The following is a 25,101-nucleotide window of genomic DNA, read 5'->3' on the forward strand; positions in this document are numbered from 1 at the left end:
CAAGGTCTTAGAGAATGTGCAGCTGCCCTCAGGTCTTTAGTCTGGAATTTTCCATCAGCAGTGGGCAGTAGATAAACAAGGATTTCAGGCATGAAGCCAAACACCTTGGGAGAATGGAGGGCATCTCTTAGCTAGCTTGGGCTGCTATAACAAAATACCATAAGCTGGGCAGCTTATCAATAATGGATATTTCTCACAGTTGTAGAGGCTGGAAGTCCAAGATTAGTGAGGGCCCTTTTTCAGGCTGCAAACAGCCATGTTCTCTTTGCATCCTCACATGGCAGAAAAAGAAGTAGCTAGCTCTCGGGTCCTTTCTTATAAGGACACTTATCTCATTTATGGGGGCTCCACCCTCATGACCTAAGCACCTGCTAATACCATCAGAATGGAGGTTAGATGTCATCCTATGAATTCTGGGGGGTCACAAATAATCAGCCCCTAACAGAAACCTCCACCTGTAGAGAAATTTCCATCATATACCCCTGCCACCTCCCATGGTCCTTACAAAACCCTAGCCATGTGAGCAGAGGGCGTCTTTCCAGGTAAAGTGGGTAAATCCAGTCACCAGGGGACCCATGTGGGAAGGGCTAGGCCTCAGCACACATTTATTCGCTTGTGCAAAGGGCTTTGCTCGATGTCTCTGGCCACTTAGAGCCATGGGAAGCAAGGTAACGCTCCATTGGCGAAATGAGGCTAAGAGGACTGTGGACGTCCCTTGCTCTGAGAACCGGGGGAAAAGCCACTTTGGTGAAGCTGCCAGAAGCTCTGGCGATCTAACGAGAAAACTGGATCTCATCTAATTCCTGGAATAGTCTGTAACGTAAGGAAGTTCTGAGGGGATTTCGGAATTTGGTTCTTCAGCCAAAGTCAGACTTCCTCCCATTCTCCTCCAACACCATCCCGGACCACAGCCTTTTAGGTAAGGAAATCTACCGACAATTAAATGCAAAGAATTCCTGGGGCAGAGACAGACACTCGCAACAGCTTCTGTAGCCTTCCCTGTTACAGTAATGGTTCTCTGGGGGCAGCAGGCGCCCCACATCCAGCTGGATTTTCCATCAGAGCGATAACGTCCAGCCAATAGCTGCGCGGACTGGCTGCTCTGGATGCAGGTGGGACCACATCTGTCTGCTTGCAGAAGAGCTTTTAATGCTTTTCCCTTTGTTTGTGTTCCCCTCCCAGGCCTGGCCTGGGCAGATCTGGGAAGGCTGTGGTCAAGGTCCTCTTAAGGACAGTGGCTCGGGGCTCGCCAAGCAACTGGAATAAGTGTTCTGTCCCCACAGCGTGAAGGGTAAGACTGCAGAGGACATCCAAGTAAGTTCTGTGCAATTCCTGTTAAGACTGTGCAGTGAGAAATCCTAGCTCAGGGCAGAAAAGCCACATAAATACAGCCATCGGTTACAACATGCCTTTGCTGCTCTGGACACTGCACCTCCCATTCAAAATCGCACGTCTGGAAGGGGCCAGAAGGAAACTGCTTTTATGAAAGAGATGCTCAGGGCCACGCTGAGTGGGCTCATAGAAGCTGTGCAGGGCACAGGCCTGCCTTGCAAATCCTCCGGCACTGTGTCCTCTGAAGTCACAGGTCACTAGCTCAGTGAAGACATGAGGAGGAAGGTAGCTTGTAAATTAACGTCAAAGACCCTGCAGCTTCCGGCGGCAAATTTAAGAAATAATGATAAAATGAAAGGCAATGAGGCCTGAACGCTTTGTACAACTCTGGAATTTGGATAAGACTGCCGCGCCCTGCGGATGCTCACACACTGACTTTGATCCAGGGGCCAAATGCCGAGGAAATCGTACTCAGGAATCCCTCTAAGCTCCTCTGCGTGAAACCTGAGAGCCCTGAACACTGCTAGCACCACGGATTACCCTTCAGCCTGGAGGGGGATGCCGCGGGAGGCTGTGGGAGCTGAGTGGGAATGGAGGGTAAGACCCAGAGAACCCGGGAGGAACCCTTCTGAAAACCCAGGGTCTGCTCTAGAACCTGTGCCTGCTCTAGAACCAGAACCACCCTGCAGACCTCCTGGGGGCACATACTGCCCCCCCCCCCCTTTCTGTTCTGTGAGAAAGACTGATCCTCTATGTGAATACGACCACCCTAACTCTAACTAGAACAAAAGCACACTCCCCCTCCTCCCGGGGTTTCTAAGCAGTTATGACATTTCCAGAAATCCTCTTTGTGCTGTGCCTTCTTTATAAGGCTGGCCCATCTGATGTCTATGCTGCACCTACCAGACTGAGACCCCCAGCAAAGGGTTCGGGCAACAGCAGTGGCTGCCGGTGTCGTCCGCGGGCAGGTGACCTGCCTGATCACATCTGGCCTCCGTTCATTCTGCGTCTCCCCCACGCTGCGCGGGGCAGCTCATTGCTAATACAGATCACAGACAAACATTTCCCCTCTTCACACATCTGGATAATGGCTTTCCTTACTTCCTGTTCTGGACTCGAGACCACTCTTTTCAGATTGAACTGTGTCGGCTCCAGTTAGAAGAACATTCCTCCCCCAGAACAGCTGTCTCCTCCCCTTTCCCTCTGCTCCCCAGCCCTCCCTGGACACTCACCCACTCTCTGCCCATAAGCCACGATTCTCAGGGATGGGATTCAGTTGACATTCTGTGCTGCACACCAGGCGAGCACATCCCCAGGCATGTGTAAATGAGACATCCTTCCAACATCCACTGCCCTGAGCTCATTTGCACACTGTCACATTCTGGCTGGAAACATCCAGAGTGCCTGGATCTAGCTTTTTAGGGAATGTCTTTATTGGAGGATACCAAGCTTCACATGGGACCTGCCTGGGGCCGAAGATCCCACTTGTTACTTCAGGACATGTGGTGGCATCCCACCTGCCCTGTCCTCATAGGACTGAGCTGGGGAACAAAGTCCCTGCTCTGTTCATGTTACAATACTCCTTCCAAGTTCGGCCAGTCAGGCCGTGTTTCCAAAACAGGGGATGGGCATGGTTCTAAGGGCCATGGGCATATGAGCAAGTCTGAGAACCCAGCCGTGCCCCACATATTGCTGCAACCGAGCCCATTTATAACTGTTCACATGCCTACAGGTGCACACATGGCTGCTAGATCACCAAACATCGCTCCTTATCAGGACACTTGTATCTCTACGCCTCAGTCCTGCGTTTCTCTCCATTTCTGAGTACTCACGTACTCAGCACCTCAGTCCTCGATGGGGCACAAGCCTCCTGTAGGCCTCCTTCTACCTCTGCTCCTCCATTTCCAGGCTTCTGCCCATCACATTCACATTTTTCCCATCACCAAGTTCTTGACGCTTTGTTCCGGGCCCTCAGTGAGGTCTCCCAGCAGGTGTCGGATGACAGGTAACAGAACTAACCCTGCCTACATACTGCCACTGTCAGGATGGCCGGGCTTTTCTTCACCTGCCTCGCCAACTGTGAGTGCATGTGGTTGGTTTGGTGTTAGGGAAGCAGCGGAGGGCGTGGGCTTCAGGGTGACCGAGAGGCAAGCCAGGACCGGGACAGCAGGACCATATCTAGCACTATGTGGCTCACCTGAGGGTGGCCCAGAGGGACGGGAGAAAGGGGTTGAGACAGAAGCAAGAAGGTAGAGGAGGCCAAAAAGCAACAATGAAGCCTGAGTACTATTATGAGCCATGAATGTCCCGGGAATCTCCTGGAGGGCCTTCCTGAGCTGCTTCTCCCCCAGAGGTTGTGTTCTAATTGATGTCAGGTGAAACTCAGGCTCCTGCCACTTATAAATGCTTCAGGAGCCCCCCTTGGGCAGCAACGCCCAGCTGTCACCTGTACCAGGGCCCCAAGCTTTCCTGAAGAGAACATTTTGCAGAGGCCACAACCCAAGCTGACCAACCAGAGACAAGATAAATTCCAGAATGGGAAGAGCTGAGAAAGGGCATATGGAAGTCAGAAAAAAATCCCTGGAAGAGCAGGTGGGGAGAGTGCCTACCTGGAGAACAGGCAGCAAGAGCCCAAACATGGGGCGTGGCTTGTGGGTCTGTCAGGAAGTCTTTCTATAGATGTACTTGGGTTAGAGAGGTCACATAGTTTGACTCAAGGCAGGAACTGATCTGGCTCAGGCTTATCTAACAGAGCCTCCTAAATCCAACAGAAGCTGAGATTTATTTTCTGCAAGAGAAAGCTCTTTGTTTCTACATATAAAGATATGTCCTGTCTTTTTTTTTCCCCCTGTGTGTGGGTGGCCAAGTGTGCACTATGTGGTTCCCCTTCCCCCTCTCAACTCCCCACCCAGAAGGGCCTGTGTTTAGACATTTCCCGAGAGCTCTCAGTCTTACCTGATTGAGAAGCTGCGTGCATGGCATTCTGGGTCTCCCCAGACCCCAAATGTTCAGTTGAGACTCAGCTCTGTGCCCTCTTGCCCTCCAACAGTGCTAGGGAGGGCTCTTGCCATCAAGTACCTCCCCTGGGCCTAATCATGCCATTTTCCCCCAAACAAAAGGCATTCTAACCAGCTGTCTTAGAACCACTTACTTTCTCCCTTCTACACTAAAACTTCCAAATCTAAAATTCCGGTAGATATATTATATATTATATATTATATATTATATATTATATATTATATATTATATATTATATATTATATATTATATATTATATATTTATTATATAATATGTTATATGTTATACGTTATATGTTATATATATTATACCCAGGTGTTTACCACCCTGAGTGCGCCCAATATCATCTGATGTATTATACCCAATTATCTTAATATTATACTAAAGCCACTAGCAACTTCCTCCTTGATCTGTGAGGGTGTCCCTTGATTTTGTTTTTGCTTTTCTCATGGGCCATCAGCATGGACCTGAGCTTCTAATCCTTGGCAGGGGAGAGTCCTTCCCATGGCCAATCAGGGTTGAGCCTCAAAAGCATGAGTTTGCTCAAGAGAAACAAATGCTTGCTTCTAGCTGTCCTTCTTTAACTTGAAAGCCAAATACTGATAAACATCTTGGACACCGAGGTCTACCATAACGTACCCTGTTCTGGTTTCTCATGGGAAAACACCTGGGCAGTGCTGGCCCAGCTGGGTTGTGTCTCTCAAGGCACACCCTGGCCCCCACTTCATCAATTTCAGTTGTAACCAATACCAGGTGTCAGCTATAGCTCTCTGGAGTAAGAGAGGTCCATCATGGCCATCTTCTAGCATTCAGGAGCTACTCCCCTCTCCTGGCCACTGCAGGATGAAGTAGTCCCTCATTTTCAGCTGGGTTCTCAAGCAATCATGGCAAGACAGAGAGACAGATGCCTTCCCAAATGCACGCTACCACATTTCTGTTCACTAGGTAAACATACAGCTGCCTACCAGGCAGTCTTTCACGAGCAAGAAGGCAACTAAGGTCATGAAGGCTAGAAAACCTCAAAGTCAAAGTCACGGTCCATCACAGCTTCTGTGTGGCACCAACTCGTCCTCCTAGCGGAAGTGCAGAACAGCCCCTCCCAGGTTCTCATCCTCCAACCCCCACCAGGAATTGCAAATCCTTCAGTCCTCATCTAAACCCAGGCCTGGAGTCTTTCCACCCCACTTCTTTACCAGGTAATCACCAGAAAGCTGTCGATTGCAGCTACAGTACTTGAGTTTCATAGGGAAGCCCCTCTTGCTGACACATTGGCTTTCTTCTGCCACTGACTGTCCCTTCTGCCTTGGTTGGTAGCAATCTGAAGGTGCCTTGGTTTTGTGGAGATGTAAAAGTTGTCTCCTTATTACCCTTCTCTTACAACGTGGATCCTTACTTTAATAGCCCTAACATATGGGTATATTATCATAAAGGGGATCCCAAATCATATCAAGTAGAGACTAGAAATTTTTAAAAAGTAATACTAGTTCCCTAATCTATAAAAGTTAAATAATACCTACCCCACAGAACTGATCAATAGCATAATGAATGCACAGTATCTAACACAGTAGATGTTCAATAAATGAGATTGGATTTGACATAACCATCACTAGTACATTATTAATTCCTGTCCTAAGCAGAATTATTGATATTATCATGGTAAGAATTTTTCATTTAATTCATAATTTAGAACCTATCTGATTACAGATTGGATCGGAGCCAGTTTACAGTACCAAAAAGTTATTTTTGAACTGTAATATGTAAAATACAACCGTTCATACAAAGAGACCCAGAAAAGGGGAGAAAACCACAATTTTGGGACTTATGAAAATGAGTCTGAAAACGAGCCTGACATTTGCTTTGCGTTTTCTGACAGCCAAAGCAGAAAGAAAATCAGGTTCACTTATGCGACCCTCATTGTCTGATAAATGCAATGAGTAGCTCATGTGGAAAGTACACCTTTCTCCTAACATTCAGAGCTGGGGTAACTGCTCTCACAGATCCTCATATGAGGTATCTGGGGTAAACAACAGAAGGGCCATGCTTACGTGTGCCCACATGCAAGGGCACACACCCCTCCTTCAGAAGACAAGTTTCACTTTATCAGTATTAAAAGGTTAGGGACACCAGTTGGTGAGTCCCCTGGGGACTTTCTAGGGGTATGCAGAAGAGTACTCTCATTTTCTAAAGCTTTCACTGAGAAATCTTCCTGAAGAACATGGACCAGTTGGCTTAGGTCCACTGAGAATACCATCCTATCCTTAGTTCACCTGTACTTAAGGAACACGGAGTTAAATTACTCAGAAAACACGGAAATTTAAGTTGCTATATTTCAAAATATACAACAGCTTCCAGGTTTCATATCTGTGAAGCAGCCTGGCCAGTGGTTTCACGAAGAGTGCAGGCTGAGCCTTCTTGTTAGGCCTCCACACAGTCTGCTCTGCAGCTCGGAGCCCGGCTGACCAGAAGGGTCTGCAGATGGAGAGAATGTGGCTTCATTCCCGGGGGGGACCCACTTCCCAGTGCTCATGAGTAATCAGAGACAACAGACTTTCTCTGAGAAAACCATAATCACCAGACTAGGGGCAGGGCCAAATGCTAACAGAATTTATTGGCTTTGATTAACAATAAGGTGTTTGTTTTTGTGGGTAATTAGAGTTCAATAGCAAGCTATAAAGAGCCCTCCAAGAAATTTAAGCAGACTGTACCTAAAGGCTACTGGAATATGACTAAATCTAACCATTCATTTCTGCAGACCTGTGCTGAGGTGCCAGTGACCCAGCATGATCGCACAGGTCATCAGGGAGAAAATGGCCCTCTGTGTTCTTACTGTCCAAGGAGAAAGGCCTCTGTGCAGCACGTGTGTGTTCACACGTGGGTGCAAAAACACTCTGGCATGTGCCCTGGCTCCAAATGCTGCAAGGAATATTGCAGTTCATAGAAATCTATTCAAAAGTCCACGACAACCCACATGCTGGGAAACGTTTTGACAACTGCATTCTCAAAACCATTAGGTAGTTGGTTCCGAGGAACTGTGACAGGCTGGGTGGGTCACTGAATAGCGGGACGGTGTTTGCCAAAGTCGTACTGATTTACACTTTTCTCTCAGCAACCACTCTTGTTTTTTTTTTTTTTCCATAAACCAGAAATATGAAAATATATTTGATTACCATTAGTTTTAAAAATTATTTCCCGGTAGGTAAAAAGGTATAGGCAATGTGCTGTCACCAGTGTTTTATCACTCATTGTGCTCACATCATGATACTCAATAGGTATAGAAAAGTCAACTACCAAACCCATCTACAGGAGTGAAAAACAGGAGAATGGGGCCAGATAAACAAAGGAGAAGGAGAAGGAGAAGGAGAAGGAGAAGGAGAAGGAGGAGGAGGAGGAGGAGGAGGAGAAGGAGGAGGAGGAGGAGGAGGAGAAGGAGAAGGAGAAGAAATATACATCTATATCTAGCCATAGATAGGGCTAATCCTAGAGGAAATTGCTTTTGTCCTCCTCCTTACAGATGGGCTTTACTCAAGAAGCAGCTTGAGTTCACATTTAGGGTCCCAGGCATCTAGTAGTCCATAGATCACTAGGAAACATTTACAGTACATTTATTCCCCCAAGAACTAGATTTCCATTTAACTTTGTTCGAGTCAACCCAATATAAATGTTCCTATTGTTCTTCATGCCCTGACCTCCTCAGTTTGCTTATTTATTTTTTAAGTTCTTATGCAGTCATACCACAATTTTTCCTTCAGAGAAAAACAAAACAGACACCTATTGCAGGAGACACAGTCAACACTCAGGCCACAGTTTTAGAGTTGGCTGGCTGGCTGCCACCTGAGACTTCCTGCAGGTGATCTTACTCATAGACCAGCCACTCAACCCCTCTGACCTTCTGTTTCCTCCTCTGAAAAGACCCTTTCTAGAACATATTTGGGCTTTGGGGTCCAATGGCTATCCCATCCTCAAGGGAAGAATTTCCATGTACAAAGGCAGTAGCTGATAATCCTTTAAACCTAAGACACTGACATTCTACCTTCAGACAGCTGGACTTTATCTATGAAGACAAATCCCATTATTTGAACGATATACTTAGAGTGAATCAAAGATCGTGCTGGTCCAGGAAAGGAAATGCAACCAAAGAGGATAAACTTCTTCCCTCTACAAAATAGACATGAACACGGAATTAACATTTCAACTCTCAGAGACCATCTGTTCAGTAATCTCTGGGGCTCCCTGAAGGGCTGGGACCCAGGCTTGCTGACCTAGGTCTGTGTTACGAAAGAAGCAAAGGCTTAGAGCAGAACTGCTTTAGAACTTACAGAATTCAAGTGAAAAAATATATATATTCAGAAAGGAATTGGAAGAGGCAGAACAACACAGAGTCTGATACTTACTTGTGGCCCAGCTCATGAGCGATGGTAAAGGCCAAATTGAGACCATTGTCTTCGGCAAGGACACATTTCCTCTTAGCACTGCACACACCTCCTAAGTAAGCAATTCCTGTAGCAGAGACACAAAACACATCCTCTTCAGAACGTGGGAGGCCCTGACCTTGCGGGGCAAGTCCATACGGTCAATATCACACATGATTGAGAGACGAGGGGCAAACTGGGAGGATGATGTGGCCACAGGGCTAGAGCTGTCATTCCAGAGCTCACGTGGGGGATGGGCTTGAGCATACCGCTTTTGGATTCACCTAAAAATAATGAACAATAATAGCCACCATGCAGCTCTCCTAAGCATCTAAGCGGTGTCAGGCAATGTGCTGAGTGTATACACATTATCTAATTTAATCCTAATTGCCCACGATGGCAGTAACAGAAGGAAACCAAGGCTCAGAGGTGAAAGGTAAGGTGGATTGGCACCTGGCCCAGAGAGGGAGGGAGGGAGCATCTCCCTAAGTCCTGCACTCTGGGCACCTTCTTCCCCTCAACCCAGCCCTAGCCCTTTGAGGGCCAATGCTCTCAGGTGTGAGCAGGAAGCAGAGGAGCAGCGGGGCTCCCAGAAAGCAGGCCAGGGAGAGCTGGGCAGAATATTCAGAAAGATGTTTCAGGAATCCTTGGGAGAAAATGAAACAGGGAGCCCAAGGGAGGGAGAGGACCGTGGAAGAGTGAGGGCCTGGAAATCATCACTGAGGATGCGCCCTGTGGACCAACTCCTCTGCACACACACCTGACTGGGGTCCTTAGGCCCCTCCCTGAGACAAGAACCCAACCCAGCCAACTGGGAGCAAGACAGATGTGGGGGACTGGGGTGAGTGAGGGACAGGAGGCTGCCACAGCCTCTGGTGGGCAGATGGGAGTCTTCTAGGGAAGAAAGGTTATTCTGGCAGAAAGGTGTGTATACAACAGGAGGGCCCTGGCCAGGCTGGGCACATCTGAGGCACGTACTGGCCACCTGTCTGCAGCCTGCCCCTGCCCCACGGCAGCTCTCTGCACTTCCTGTTAGCTTCTGCTATCTCTGCGCCCAGGACAGGCATCTCTTACAGATCCAGGTGGCCCTAGGGCTTATCTCAACAAAAGAGTCCGTGGACCCCACCCCCTCCCAGGGCTTGGGACAGAACTCAAGTGAGGGCTGGAAGCATTGCGGCACCTGCCTCCTCCATACACCGTGAAATGGATGAGTGGGTGGTGGCACAGAGTGGCTGGCCGGTCACACGCCCAAGAAGATTCAGTGTTGCTCCTGCTGTGAGTTCACAAAGGATGTGGGGGGTGGGGGCAGGCATGTGCCGCTCAGTGGTGCCTGTTGACTGGCTAGCTGGAGGCTCTCCCAGCCTGACTCTGCCCAACGGCCCTGTGCCCTGGGAGGGACTGCGGCCACCAGAGCAAGAGGCACCTCTTTTCCACCCACAACGCCATCAACCGCCAAGCTACAGGCTGCCCCATTCAGAGGGCCCCTTTCACAACGTGCACAGGGTATCCCTGGAGCTGACACCTGTCTTGCGGGCACAAGAGTTGGGGAGGGAACGAGTTGGCAGAAGGTGGAAGAGAATGGATGGGGCGGTTGGGGGCGGGGGGGAATTAATTAAAAATGAGCCTCTTTCTCTGCTTCCCCAAAGCTAATCCAATCCTCTTTGCTGACATCAAGTTCTAACTGAGGTAGACCTCAGCCACACACCGGACACCCCCTCCTTCCTCCTGACTGTCCCCCATGAACCCCTTAGAAGTATGGCGCCCACATCCCTGCTCTGCAGAGAGATGCTTCTCCCAGACTCCACTCACATTCGGCACACCAAGCCGGCACCACGGGGTATGTCTATTTTTATTTGGAAACATGCAATGTGCTTGGCCAAGTTTGCAGGATTAAAAAAAAAAGAGAAATGTTATTTGGCCTCAAGATGCTTTTTTTGCACGTGGACATCATAATCCGGCAATGCAGACTATTGGAAGGAGAAAAATGACAAGCAGAGAAAGGACATGCTCTGGCTTCTCGGTGCCTTCAAGGTCATTATTCTGGTTTTGTTTAAAAATGTTTTGTGGGTTGCTACACCAAGTCCAGCAGTGAGTAGGTGGAACGCTTCTACATAGTGCTGATGGTATGTGCGTGCAACAACACACGCACACACTCCGATGTACACCCAGAAGTGCTCTCCCAGCCCGGACTGTGGCCTCCTGGGTCAATGAATCAATTGGAACAATCAGATGTGGTCGCCCCCGGGAGAAGTCATCTGGTGAATGGGGGAAGGAGGCATCTAAAGCCAGCTGTGCTGAGCTTGCTGTCCCACGAGCGTGTGCTGAACCAGCAGCTTCAATGCCACAGAAACACGTCCCCTGGCCTCTGCCGCACTCAGCACCCAGAGCTGGCAATCCTGAGTTTCCACTGGGATTAGGTAACACGCGACATGAGGGAAACGGCTAAGCAAGGAGCCTTCCAATAATTGCATTTTAATTTTTCCAAGGCCCAGATGATTTTTTTTAAACTAGAAAACAAAGGGTCAGTTTATTTACAAGACATGTTCTCACACAAAGGCGGATTAAGGTCTAGTGCTTTCAGTGATGTAGTCCAATCGTGAACAGCCTGGTCATAAGAGCGAGCAAGGCAAAGCGTGTAAAAGAGGACGGCCCCTGATCCGGAGTGCAGGGGACTTGAGCATTTATGTGCCACAGTGTGGAAATGCGTAGAAGTCACAAAACAAAGTCTGGAGAAAATCCCACGTTGTTGTCAAAGTAAGAGCTTCGGGGAATAAATGGTCATTAAGCCATGAGCTCCCACGGGAAACGAAGCCACTGCTATTCCATGCTCCCTGGAAAGAACAGCAGTGTGGGGCGGAGGGTGTGCAGAAGCCCTGGAGAGAGACCTGTCACCTCAGGAGGCAAAGGCACCAACCTGGAAAACCTGCCCCAGCCCCACACTGGCACTTGTCAAGAAATGAGGAAATACCACTTTTCTCTACATTGATTTCCTGTTAAAAAAATGAGGTCTGTAAGCCCAAGTTCTGGTAACATCGATGCTGAAGGTGTGGGACCAGAGGGGCCTTCCCTGGTCACTGGAATTCCCTACGCAGACAGCAAGACCCTAGAGTGGTGCTTTTCCATGACTTAAAATTCTCCACACACATAAAAAAATCACAGAACTTACTTTTGAAATTTTAAAAACATCAAACAACACATGTTTACAGAGCTCCCTGGAATAAAAGGGAAACAGACAACGGGGTCTTAGGGTCCTCTCTGTGGACAAGCACTGCTCTGCACGCGGGACCCTCCCTTATTTGGCGGGTATGGTTACTGGCCCAATTTACAGACAGGGAAATGGAGGCCCAGTCACCGGTTATAGGGCTGACCAAGCCCAGGCCCGGATCCAAGGGCAGGACTCTCTTTTCTCCAACACCAGGGCTTCTCCAGGCAAACCCTCGGCCTCCCTCACCAAAGCTTTGGTGACCAACAACAGTGAATAATCTTTGGGGGTTTTGACAATTTTCATAAATCTTAATGTGTGTTTCTGCAGAGATGGGGGCATAAAATAAAGGTTTCAGGTGTTCAAGTCCAAACGTTTTTAAAATGAAAGATAAAGACTCACGGCATATATGCAACAATAATAACAGTTACCTCTAGGACATGGTGAAGTCATTATAATCTTAAATTTTCTTCCTTTTTCTCGTTTTTTTAAAATTTTTTTAGCGTTTATTCATTTTTGAGAGACAGAGAGAGACAGAGCATGAGTGGGGAAGAGGCAGAGGGAGGAAGACACAGAATCCAAAGCAGGCTACAGGCTCTGAGCTGTCAGCACAGAGCCCGTCGCGAGGCTCAAACTCACGAACTGTGAGATCATGACCTGAGATGGAGTCGGACGCTCAACCAACTGAGCCACCCAGGTGCCCCTCTTTTTCTCTTGGTTTAAACCTAATATAATGAGTATGTGCTTGCCATGAAAATCAAAGTTCTTGCTTATATTCCATTTATCCAAGGTGACTTATAGCAGAGGCAGAGGTGGGAGCGACCTCCCTGACCACTCCCTGCCTCAAAAAAATACCCTCCAAATTTTGATCCTGAGTATGTGGCCCTTCAGACAGCAGAGATGAAGGGAGGTCACAGTCAAGGCATCACTGAGTGTATGATTGTATCCAAATAGCGGCTCACCCCATCTTTGCTACACTTCTGGCAGATTAGGGAAGCAAAACACGCTTTTAAAAATCTGAAATGCTGGGGCCCCTGGGTGGCTCAGTCAGTTAAGCATCTGACTCTTGATCTCAGTTCAGGTCATGATCTCACAGTTCATGGGATCGAGCCCCACGTCGGGCTCTGTGCTGACAGCACAGAGCCTGCTTGGGATTCTCTCCCTCTCTGCCGCTCTCCTGCTCATGCTCTCTCTCTCAAAATAAATAAACTTAAAAAAATAAATAAAAATCTGAAATGTTGATTGGCTGTAAAGAGTTTTTCTGATGCCTGGAGAAGTCTACCTGACTCATTCAGAAAAGCCTGTCTCCTAACCTACCCTCCCAGCCATGCCAACACATTGTGGACATTCTCCCTTCTCCTCCTTTCCTTGATAGGATTGCAATTTTGGAGAGGAAATTGGCTGAGGAGATTTAATTATTTTCTTTCTCAGTAGAAAACTGCACGGTGTAAGCACAGAATTCTTAAACTCTGGGTTGACCATATTCTTTCTAGGTTTAAGAAGTAAACAACACATAGCTGTATAAACTCTGATTTATCCAGCAAATTGTCACGTGTAAACAGTTTACAGCTGTTGGCCTTGTTGCCCATTACTCAGACCTTCTTGGACTCTGCCTCTGAAAGAAACGGTCGAATTTCTTCTACCAACTGCTCAAAGTACTAACACCACTATGGTTATCACTGGGACGCAATGCTGCCAATTGTGAGAAAGCAACTTATATCTACTCACTTGGCAATCACAGTGGTTGGGAAAGAGTTGCACATTCAGGCTCGTGGACATGTCCTCGTGCTCTTGTAAATATTGCTAAGTGGTTGGAAGTATGAGCTGAATGTGTAAACAGCATTTAAGAGCAAAGTCTTGGGGCACCGGTTAAGCATTCGACTCTTGGGGTTTCAGCGCAGGTCATGAACTCATGGTTCGTGAGTTCAAGCCCCGTGTCAGACTCCATGCTGACAGTGCAGAGCCTGCTTGGGATTCTCTCTCTCCCTCTCTCCCGTCCCTTCCCCACTCACTCAGTCTCTCTCAAAATAAATAAACTTAAAAAAATTTTAAAAGAGCTAAAGTCCTATAGTCTAGTATGTGACAAAAGAAAAGGAATTACAGTTGATTCTTATTATCAGTGGTAGGTAGATTCTAAAAAGTCAGTGTAAACACCGGATTCTCAAATACACAGTCATTGCTCCCAGAGGACATTATAGGGTTAGGCTCCTATGAGCTTCTAGTCACAACATCTTTGTCAACTGATTAATACATAACCTTGTGTTATGTGTTTGTGTTCAAAGATACCTCATTTAATATATGGTTGATTCCTTCACATTGAATTCATGGCCAACAGTCCTATAACTCCTGCCCGAATGGAGCTTATGTATTTTCTCTGTTAGGCACATGACAGCCTTTCTCTGCTTTAGACCACTAGACAGCACTTAAGCACTATTCTTGGAAGCCATTGTAAACAGGAAAATCACCAAAAAAAAAAAAAAAAGCACAAAAATGTAAAAAAAAAAAAAAAAAAAAGTGGCACCAGACAGGCCACGAGAAAGGCATTTGTGTACAGTATGACAGCTGGAACGAGAAGGCAAAAGGTCACCCTGTTCATCTGGGAACATGCCTCTTTGGTGTCTCAAATTTTTGCTTCTCTGCACACGTCTGCAAAATGACCACATAAGCACTACAAAGACTGATTTTGGAGTCACAAATAAATTTTAGCAAGTAGGCAATTCACCAATGCAGAATCCTCGAGTGATGACAATGAACTGTATTCTAAAAAATCATGTCCTATTATCAGACACAGTGGAGTCCTCATCAGCTGCAATCAGGAAATTCAGCCTACATTTAACTGTCACGTTCATTTCCGAACTCTATACTATCCAAATCGTTTGGTTAACTCAGGTCTGTCCTCCTCCGCACTTTTGCTTCTGCTTCCTCTCCAAGGTGAGTGGCCCACAGGGCCATTGCCTCCACTGTAAGTCACTGACCTCCTAAATGGTTCTGCACAGAGTGGACAAAGCCTCAGATGTGCTGAAAGACAGGCACAGCTTCAAAAAATTGGGACAGAACATTAACGGGAAGGCTCTGGAGGGCTGGTAGAAGTGGCCTGAGCGGCACAGCCCCGCTTCTTGGGACTGAGGAGCACCGCCTTCCAGAGCTGGCCCTGTCGATGGCTCTCTGCCCCAGCTCAGTGCCCCTATCTCCCAGGAGCACAGCTGGATAAGCCTTCCCAGACCTAGCCTTGTCTTAGCAATTCCACTACCAGTATGTATACCAGTTTCCCTGTTTCTTGTTTTCTGGATCCCTTGGGGTCAGCTACTATGGAAGGAAGATGAGTTAGCCAAGGTCTTTATTCCTACACCATGAACAGAGGGTGAGGGCCATGGCTCACAGAGGGGCATTAGTTCCTTCCTTAAACGTGAGCATTGCAGAGGCTGCCACTGTAATTCAAAAGTGCCGATACCTACACACCTATTTACCGAGCAGGATGTCAATAAGCCGAAAAATTCAGCAACTTACTCAAGGCTAAAGGAAGCAGTAAATGCACAAAGTAAAGGGAATAGCTTGCAAGCCTGATCACTGAAGGGTTCAACATTCCCAGTTTTGAAACTAGTACAAAATTAGAGTAACCAAAACAATGTAGTAGTTGAATAAACAGACATTTAGGTCAATGGACCATAACTGGGAGTCCAGAATTAAACGTTCACATTTCTAGTCAATCGGTTTTCAACAAGGGTGCCAAGACCATCCAGCACAGAGAAAAAAGAGCCTTTTCAACAAATGGTGCTGGGACACCTGGACAGCCACATGCCCAAGATTGACATCACACCTCCTTCTTCATGTGGTACACAGAAACTAACTCCAAGTGGATCGCAGAGCTAGATGTAAGATCTGAAACTATAAAACTCTTAGAAGAAAACATAGAAGTTAAGTCTTTCTGACCTTGGGGTAGGCAAAGCCTTCTTAAGTAGAACATTAAAGGTGCAATGGAGAAAAAGAAAAACTCATGCCAGAGTGTTCATCGAGTCAGACACCTTCCCTGGAACAAGAGAATAACTGTGTGGGGCTGGGAGTGAGGTGGGGAGAAGAGTCACCAAGACAGGCAATGGACATACAGACGCATCCCAAGGAAGCTTCCCAGCCTTCCCCGTGCAATACGGCTTTCTGCTAATTGGGAGCAATGGCCCAGCAGCCTTTGGGTCACAGGCTAACTTGCTTAGCCAGTCCAAATGTCACACGAACTGCAGTTTTGGGAAAGGGGGGTTCTTGATGATGGTCAGAGTCAAGGAGAACTATACACTCTTACTCAAGGTTTCCCAAGTGCCTCCAGGATCCAGGACTTTGGGAAAAGATGCCACCCTGGTGAGGCAATCACAGAGCCAAGTCCCCAGAGTGGACTGGAGGGTCCCAGGGCTGGAGCCATGGCTCCAACAACATTTTGATGAGTTAAGTAAGTGTAGGGGTCAACTCTCCCTGGGGATTTACAAGTTCGAAGCAAAAAAGTTTATCCTAACACTTTACTGCTTTCTTAGAAAACCCAACCGTGCTGGGACAGGGGAGGGAAGAGAAGTAACCAATGATATTCAACAGACCATGACCAACATGAGCCAAGTGCACGGAGACATCCTGCAGATTTCCCACCCTTCAGGGAAGATGGCACTTGTATCCTGGGGGGGGGGGGGGGGGGTGGCATCACGTGGGAGGGGATCTCTAGAGTGCAGACTTAACATTCCTCAAATAAGCAAGGTGCCTCTCCTCAGAGGACTCCACAGAGGCTCAGGGGCTTCTGGAAGAGGCCTGGACACCCACTAGAAAGGGCCCCCAGCAGGCCCACCTCAGGACATTGGAGGTGGGGGGTCTGTCCAGACATCCCTGAAGATCTCTTATTTTAACAAATACTTCATCAAGTGTTTCCTGGGCTACCTATACATGACAGTATCATGCCAGGTGTCATGCACGCTTGCATGTACTCCCTGAGCATGACAGGGACGCAGACCCATCTTCTGGCATTTGCCATTCTGGAAGCACGACCACCTAATACTGAGCCTGCTCAAGGTCTGCACCTCTGTAGCACAGCAACCGTGCCTGTGTGTGTGCGTGCACGTGTGTGGGTTTGTGTGTGCACACGTGAGTGTGCATGTGTGGACATGGTCGCAGGCAGATGACACAGAACACTCTTCCTGTAAGCTGATACCATGAGGTTGATGCCTACACTCCCATAGCAACAGATGCAAACGAATTTTGGATGCTTTCATGCGTTGTTATCAACTGGATTGCTTGGCATTTATTTTTGCCAATAATGTAAGAAGGAACTTTGACGGTCCTGCTTCAACAGCTTTAAGACTCCTCTGTCTTCTTCTCTCCCCATTAATGTTTTCCCTTTACCAGTAGGTTAAAATGCTCTCCCTCTCCCTCTGGAAAGGTGGGGTTTAGGTGCGGATGAGGCTGAAGGGACATGTGAGGGGTTTTGTCTAAAAATATCTCTTCCATGAGGGGAAAGAGACAGCTAAGGCTTCCACAGGGCCAGATGTCTCCAAAGGAGGGTCTGTGAGTAAATTGAAGTGCTCCCTGTGGGAACCAAGTGCTCCCTGGAAAGAGAACATATTCCCGACTCAGCCTTCTCATGGCCAAAGGATGTGCCCTGAGTCATAGTCCCTTCTCCACCATTCTGTTTGAGCTTGTTAGAGGGCCCAAAGACAGTGCCACATGGGAAGACGGCTAAATCGTGGTGGCAGCCAGAGCCAGAGCCACGAAGAAGGCAAAGTGACTGGTGGCTGATAAGAGGGATCTCATGTACGTTCATCATGCCCAGCATGGAGGACTGCACTGTGTCCCCCCAAATTCACATGCTGAAGCCCTAACCCCCACTGTGACTGTACCCAGAGATAGGCCCCTTAAAGATGTAATTAAGTTTGGGTCGCCTGGGTAGCTCAGTGGACTGGGCACCCAACACTTGATTTCGGCTCAGGTCACGATCCCAGGGTTGTGAGATAAAGCCTGCTCTCTTTCTCTCCCTCTGCCACTCTCTCCCACTCACAGGTTCTTTCTCTCAGAGTGTGTCCCTAAAATTGAAAAAAAAAAAAGATGTAATTAAGTTTAAGTGAGGTCATAAGGATGGGATGGAATCCAATATGACTGGTGTCCTCATACGAAGAGGAAAAGACACCAGAGACCTCTCTCCCCATGCATGCACAGAGAGCACATGTGAGGACACAGTGAGAAGATGGCCGTGTGCAAGTCAGGAAGAGTGGCTTCACCAGAAATCGACCCTGATAGCACCTGGATCTTGGACTTCCAGCCTGAAAATCTGAGAAAATAAATCTGCTATTTAAGCTACCCAGGATGGGATATTTCGTTACGGCAGCCTGAGCAGACGAATACACCCAGCATGTGACCTGGGTACAGATGCAAGTGCCCCGTGTCTCCCTTATTCACGTGAGTAACTGACACAGGAACTCGCCATCCTCATGTGCCAGATGACACCAGAGCCGCCCAACATGCTGGGGGACCGGGCTCCCTGTTTAGGACACAGTTTGGTAATAGGAAACCGATCTGGAATGTTGTACGGGCCATCAGTCAAAACAGCAAAAACGTGTGGTAGTCCCAGAGTGGCATTCTGGGAGTCAAGGATGTATCTATGGCTCTCTGTGTTTAAGGTCATAAAACCCCTCAACCAGTGGCACTTGGAGGCACAGAGCTGACATCTCAGTCATGTGGCAGTGGGGTTGGGGCTGGGGTCCCCCTGCCTGGGGAGAAGGGAGAAGATGAGGTTTTGCCAAAGGCACACCCCCGCCATCCACAGCATCGGCATCTTGAGATTGCCCGTCCCTATGAAATGCTCTCAAAAAGTTCACCAGCACAGCCTCTGAGGGAAGAGCCAGTTTCCAATGATGCTTGTAAAAGTGACACGGTGTGCCAGGTCTGAAGGGCGGGAGGCTCAAAGCTTCTCTTCAAATCCCCAGGGAACTGCAAAGAACGCCAGGGAGACGGGACAGGGAGAGGACTCAGGGGGCAGGGAGCTAGGGAACCGACCTTCTGGGTCTGCGTGGAAACCTGGGAGCCGCACCAGGCACACAGCAGGCCCCCAAATTTCTGCCAAGCAAGGGAAAGGGAGCCTTGCTGCTGTTTCTGCTCAGTGACTCTCAATGAAAGCGGAACCGGCAGCAGCGGGGGCACTCCATGTGCACAGGGCCAAGCTCAGCAAGCCGGGAAACACAAACGCGGTTGTTCTTTTCACCTTGACTCATTCAAAAACGACGAGCGCACGAGCCAGGAGACACACGGGAGCTTTCGGTGCAGACGGCCAGACAGTGGTTAACGTGTGGGAGGAGAGGAGCCATGACTGAGATGGGGCCCGGGGAGGGGCGTCTGCCTGGCGGACAAACTCCAGTGGCTGACCGGGCAGGGGTGGGGGTGGGGGGGGACTGTCACACAGACGCTCCCATTATCATAATTCACCGAAGCAATTTAAAAAGTCAGGTCTGGTTACCCCGGAGGGAACAGACACGGAAGGGGCCTGAGCGAGTCTTCCCAGGGCCTGGTAGTGTCAGGTTTCCTAGTCTGTGGTCTGGTGATACAGGGTGCTCAGTTTGCAAATATTTGCTGAGCAGTACACTTAGATGGACCTGTCTCTATGTAAATTAGACTCCAATTGAATTTTAAAAACTATAAAGAGGGGCGCCTGGGTGGCTCAGTCGGTTAAGTGTCCGACTTCGGCTCAGGTCATGATCTCGCAGTTCGTGAGTTGAAGCCCCGCGTCAGGCTCTGTGCTGATGGCTCAGAGCCTGGAGCCTGTTTCAGATTCTGTGTCTCCCTCTCTCTCTGACCCTCCTCCATTCATGCTGTCTCTCTCTGTCTCAAAAATAAATAAACGTTAAAAAAATTAAAAAAAAAAAAACTATAAAGAGATGCACATACAAGTGAAATAGGAAAGTACGGACCTGATTTAACAGTGTGGGAATGACCACGATTATTGGCCAATTTAGATGATGGAAACTGGTCTTCTCTCAGGAGCTAATGTATGACATGGCAACTACCATTGATGCTACTGTATTGTTTAATTGAAATTTGCTAATGAGAGTGGCACTTAAGTGTTCTCACTACCCTCCCCCCCCCAAAAAAAAACGAAAGTAAATATGTGAGGTGATGGATATGTTAATTAACTTGAGGGGAATTCCTTTACAATGTATACATATATCAAACATCACATGGTACACTTTAAAAAGTGTATCTTACAATTTTGTTTGTCAATGATACCTTAATAAAGCTGGGTGGGGGTGGGAAACAGAGTTTGTATTGAGAGCATTCAAGGGTCATAGGTTGAAGTCACAGTGCTAATAATTAATTAATCACAGAGGTATTAACTAGTTAAGGTCGGGTTTATCAGTATCACCAGACCTCACCTGTATTACCTGTATTTCTCAGACCATATGTGCTGCTTCTAGAATTCACCTTTATCGTCTTGCAAGGACTCTCGCAACGGTATGTTCTCGAAACTTGCCTGAGACAGCCCTGATAAACAGCTTCACTCCCTCTCATACTAATAGCTGTATTTCCACAGTCAGAATAAAATACGAGGTCACACATAGAAATATTTGCCAAGTTAGCAAAAAAAAAAAAAAAAAAAAAAAAAAAAAAACCACAAGAAAAAAAGAAAAGCTTTCTCAGAATAATTAAGAAACCACATTTCCTGCTAAATGCTTAGCCCAGCAAAGTCACCCTCTTGGGGATACACTGTGAAATCTAAGTGAGACCCCAGGACAAGGGTCAACAGCAGCACCAAAGGCGCTTCCATACTGTGCTTTGTTCTACGCCCCTGTAGGGTGGGCCTGGCTCACTGGCTTTGCATGGGGCTGGGCGGGGGGAGGGAACGGGGAAAGGTCAGGCCAAGCCCCAGGGCATCTCTGTGCACCAGCTCCTGAGCCCAAATCCGTAAATCCCCCACTGGCAGGACACTACAGCTCCCTCAACTGAGAAAGTAACCCAAAGTGGAAGTTGGCTGTCATTTTTGACTCAACATTCATGAGCTAGTCCACCGACCATGACAAGCCCTCCCTTCTGATGGCCTAGGGAGGTTTGGGTGGGGCTCTGTGTCTGCTGACGTCATTCCATTTGACGTAAAAACAAAATAAAATCTAGCCTCTCAAAAAGCAATGTTGACAAGAGTAATGCCATGAAGTCAGGAGAGTGCCAAGCACGTGGAGAGGAAACAAGCGGATCTGTGGTGGACGTGGCAGATGAGGAAGATGCCCAGCCTCTGGGGTGGCTGAAAGTGGATGGTATAAGTTCCCAGGCCCTGCCTTTGGGCTGAAGTCACTTTGCTGCTCTAAGCTTGTGGACACAACTCATAACCACCCGGCTACTGTCTTGGTCCATTCAGGATGCTACAACAAAATACCACAGACTGGGTGCTCATACACAACAGAAATTTATTTTTCACAGTTCCGGATCCTGGAAGTGTGTCACTGTGGTCAGGTGAGGGCCCTCTTCCAGGTCACAGACCACAGTCTTCCTGTTTTATCCTCATATGGCAGAAGGGGTGAGGGAGCTCTGTGGGGCTTGTTCTAAGGGCACTAATTCTCAAACATGAGGGCTCCACCCTTGTGACCTCATCACCTCCTGACACCATCACCTTGAGGATGAGGATTTCAACATATGGATTTGGGAGGCATGGGTAGGGACACAAATATTCAGACCACAGCAGGTACATTGAGTTTCAGGATTATCTCGGACTGCAAAAATAGCATGAATGTCGGTGTCTCTATCTAAAATGTCAAAGGCAGAGAATAGGTAAGTGTTCTTCATCTTTTAAGCAATTCCACATATTTCCATCTCATTTTTGTGCTGACAGTCCCTACACTCTATCTCCAGGACGAGACTTGGGGATTCAAGCCTTGCTGTGGCATTCTACCGAGCCTGGCCAGCCTGGCCATCCCACACTTTACCCCAGATGCAGCCCATACCAAACAGGACTTGCTACTCCAAACTAAGCATTCTCGAGCTCCCCCATCCCCCACTTCCAAGTTCAAAAGCTCACAGACCCAGGGAACCTCTCTTTCTCTCCTCCCCCACCCCATCTCAGTAATCATCAAGTGCTGTCATTTCCTGCTGCTCACAGACTTGGAGACTTACTCCTTTATCTCTGGGTCCAAGCCCAGACCTTTGCCATCACTTTAAGCGTGGACTTAAGTCATATCTCCTCAGGGGTCACCTCCCTGTGTCTCCCCACTCTAGTCCTTAAAACACCAGACTGGAGTGTGCCCTCCTCCATTGATTCTTCTCCAATCCTGCCAGGGCATGGTTCTCTCCTCCTCTAGATGCCCAGAGCCCATCATGGTACCTTTACTACAGCAGAAGCCCTGTGTTCATGGTAGCCCAGGCATCTGAACAAACCTTACGTCTGTAAAGACACTAAGCAGCCTCTCTGGCCAATTCGACCTGCATGCCACAGTGTAGGTTAACACATCCTCAAAAAGTTCACAAGTGGGGGAGCCTGGGTGGCTTGGTCGGCTAAGCATCTGACTCTTGGTTTTAGCTCAGATCATGATCTCACAATTTTGAGGGTTCGAGCCCCACATCGGGCTCTGTGCTGATGGTGCAGAGCCTTCTTGGAATTCTCTCCCTCCCCGCCTCTCTGCCCCTCCCCTGCTCACGCTGTTTCTGTCTCTCCCAAAATAAATAAATAAACTTAAAAAAAAATTTTTTTAAAGTTCACAAATGAATGAACACATGCCAGCCCTGCCAGCTTACTCTTCATATAACACCAGCCTCTGCTGCTTCAGAGAGGTCAACTGGAACAGGGAGGAATAAATAAGAAGGAGGAAGATGTTGGTGAATGCTAACATTTCTTAAACACTTACCATGTGCGCACCAGGCCCTGTGCTGATGATTTCCATACATTATCTCACTGTATGCTTATAATCACCTGATGAGCTACATACTATTATTATCCCCATGGTACTGATGAAGAAACCAAGACCCTAAGAAGTCGATAGTTTGCCCAAGTTCAAGCATCGAGTAAAGGTGCTGAGACTCAATCTCAGGGCTTTTGTACCACAGGCCTTGTCTGAAACTTGCACCAGAGGCTGGCAAATGGTGCCCACAAGCAGGATCTGGACCACAGAAATGATGGACCATTTAATAAACCGCTATGGCAACAGGTGATCTGCAGGGCAACAAATGAATTAAGTTCTCTGCCTTGCCATACCATACACAAAAACCAACTCTAAACAGATTAAATACACAAATGTGAAAACCAAACTTGTGCATTCTATCAGAAGGAAATGCAGGGCAATGCCATTATGATCTTAGATAGTAAAAAAATAAAATAAAATTAAATTAAAGCAATACCTAAAGATCAGCAATCATAAGGGAAAAGACTGAGAAACCTAGTTAAATCCACACGGGACATGTCTATGTGACAAAAGGCATCACAAAGTTCAAGACAGAGGGCAGCCAGGATGAAGTGACTTGCGGCTCGCACAGCCAAGCAAAAATGTAAAAGATGTTCCTTCCACCTCACTAGCAGTCAGAAGTGCAAAATAGCCACTCACACCCAGCATGTTGATAAAACCTAGCAAGGTCGTCAGGATTAAAGACTCTCAGGTGCTGGGGGTGCCTGGGTGGCTCAGTTTGTTAACAGCCTGACTCTTGATTTTGTCTGAGGTCATGATCTCATGGTCTGTGAGATTGAGCCCGTGTGTCTGTCCTCAAGGAGCCTGCTTGGGATTCTCTCTCTCCTCTCTCTCTCTCTGCCCTCTCCCTGCTTGTTTGTTCTCTCTCTCTCTCTCTCTCTCTCAAAATAAATCAATAAAATTTTTTAAAAAGACTCTTGGATGCTGTTAATGAGAGTAAAAACCAGTAGAAAGGCCATTTCCAAGAGCGATCTGGCCCGTCCACAAAAGCTGAAAGATGTGCAGGCATTGGAAAGTGGCTATACCCCAGGAAGTACCAGACTGCATTTCTGCACTGGCATGACCTACCCACTGGCCCTGGTGACAGCAATCTCTGCAATCCTCCCCCCTCCGAACACCTGGGCACGTCCACACATGTCCACATGCATGCACACACATGCATACATGCACGTGTGCACACATACAACCACAACTCTACAAAAAGATGCTATTACCATCCTCACTGGCCCATGAGAAAACTAAGGCACCCACAGGATGAGCCACTGTCCCAGGCTCATGCTACAAGAAGAAGAACCCACTGAACCAGGTAGGCTGGCTATAGGCTGGTCAGTCCCCAGAGGACACCTCTGCTTCAGGGAGCTGGAGGCAGGCAGGGGAGACAGACACACAGCCAGGTCTGCGCAGAACGCATTCCAGGGGCTACAGGAGAAGCCTGCCAACTACTGTTCAAAGCCCAGGGAGTTTTCTATTAAAACATAAACTCAAAAGACTCTAATACAGATGTCTTTAACCCTTAAAACTGTGCAAAATTTGGTACATGTGTGTATTTCTTGCAGGCAGGTTTATAGCGTTCCTCAAATTTCCAAAGGGGTCCATAACCTCAAAAAAGTTAAAAACACTAAACACAGGAATCCCAGAATATAATCAAGGACATTCCCTAGGAAAAAATCCTCTCTGGACAGCCAAGTCAGACCAAAAGATCCTGAGAAAATTACCCTTCAGCCCTCAGGGACTACCCAAGCATTCCTCAGAAGGTGATAACCACCAACGTTTTGCAGAATGTGCTTTTCTTTGCCAGATCTTAACTGACTGACTCATGGAGTAGACGAGTAAGGGTCGAACTCCCATTATTCACCAACAATGTTACTTTTAAAAGAGCAGCCAAAGCGGTACAAACATTGGAAGGTGGATTTTGTCAATTAGGTGCATGCACTTTATTGAGAAAACACTTTAAATTAAGTATTCAAGTTATAACGGACACTGTGGTTGTAAAGAATTTAACAATGAAAGAAAAAAAACAGCTGGGGGATACGCATGCACATGTGTATGATTTACAAATACATAACCCAGAGTGTTGAAATATATATATGAACTTTTCAAAGAAACCACTGTTCTGTTTTGACAAGGCCCCTATCTGTTCCCTGGGGCTGCATTTAACTATAGGACTTTTACTGTATCTTAGAGTGTTTTATTGGATCAGGGAATTGCACATATGTGGAAGTGGACCTCATACAACAG

At 47.6% G+C, this 25,101-nt stretch overlaps 1 protein-coding gene across 6 annotated transcripts in view; it reads right to left on the minus strand.

Moving 5' to 3' along the window:
• The window catches only part of ADAMTS17 (ADAM metallopeptidase with thrombospondin type 1 motif 17), a 343,518-nt gene that overhangs the window by 199,927 nt on the left and 118,490 nt on the right, over positions 1 to 25,101 (minus strand). For all 6 annotated transcript variants that reach the window (XR_008299007.1, XM_027067938.2, XM_027067937.2 and 3 more), the window contains exon 8: positions 8,743 to 8,848. Coding sequence is in view for 5 of the 6 variants with exons in the window: in XM_027067938.2 (XP_026923739.1) it covers positions 8,743 to 8,848 (106 nt within the window). In the remaining variant the exon portion in view is untranslated. The remainder of the gene's footprint in view (positions 1 to 8,742; positions 8,849 to 25,101) is intronic.

This window comes from Acinonyx jubatus, chromosome B3 (assembly GCF_027475565.1).
Source record: "Acinonyx jubatus isolate Ajub_Pintada_27869175 chromosome B3, VMU_Ajub_asm_v1.0, whole genome shotgun sequence".
NCBI lineage: Eukaryota > Metazoa > Chordata > Mammalia > Carnivora > Felidae > Acinonyx > Acinonyx jubatus.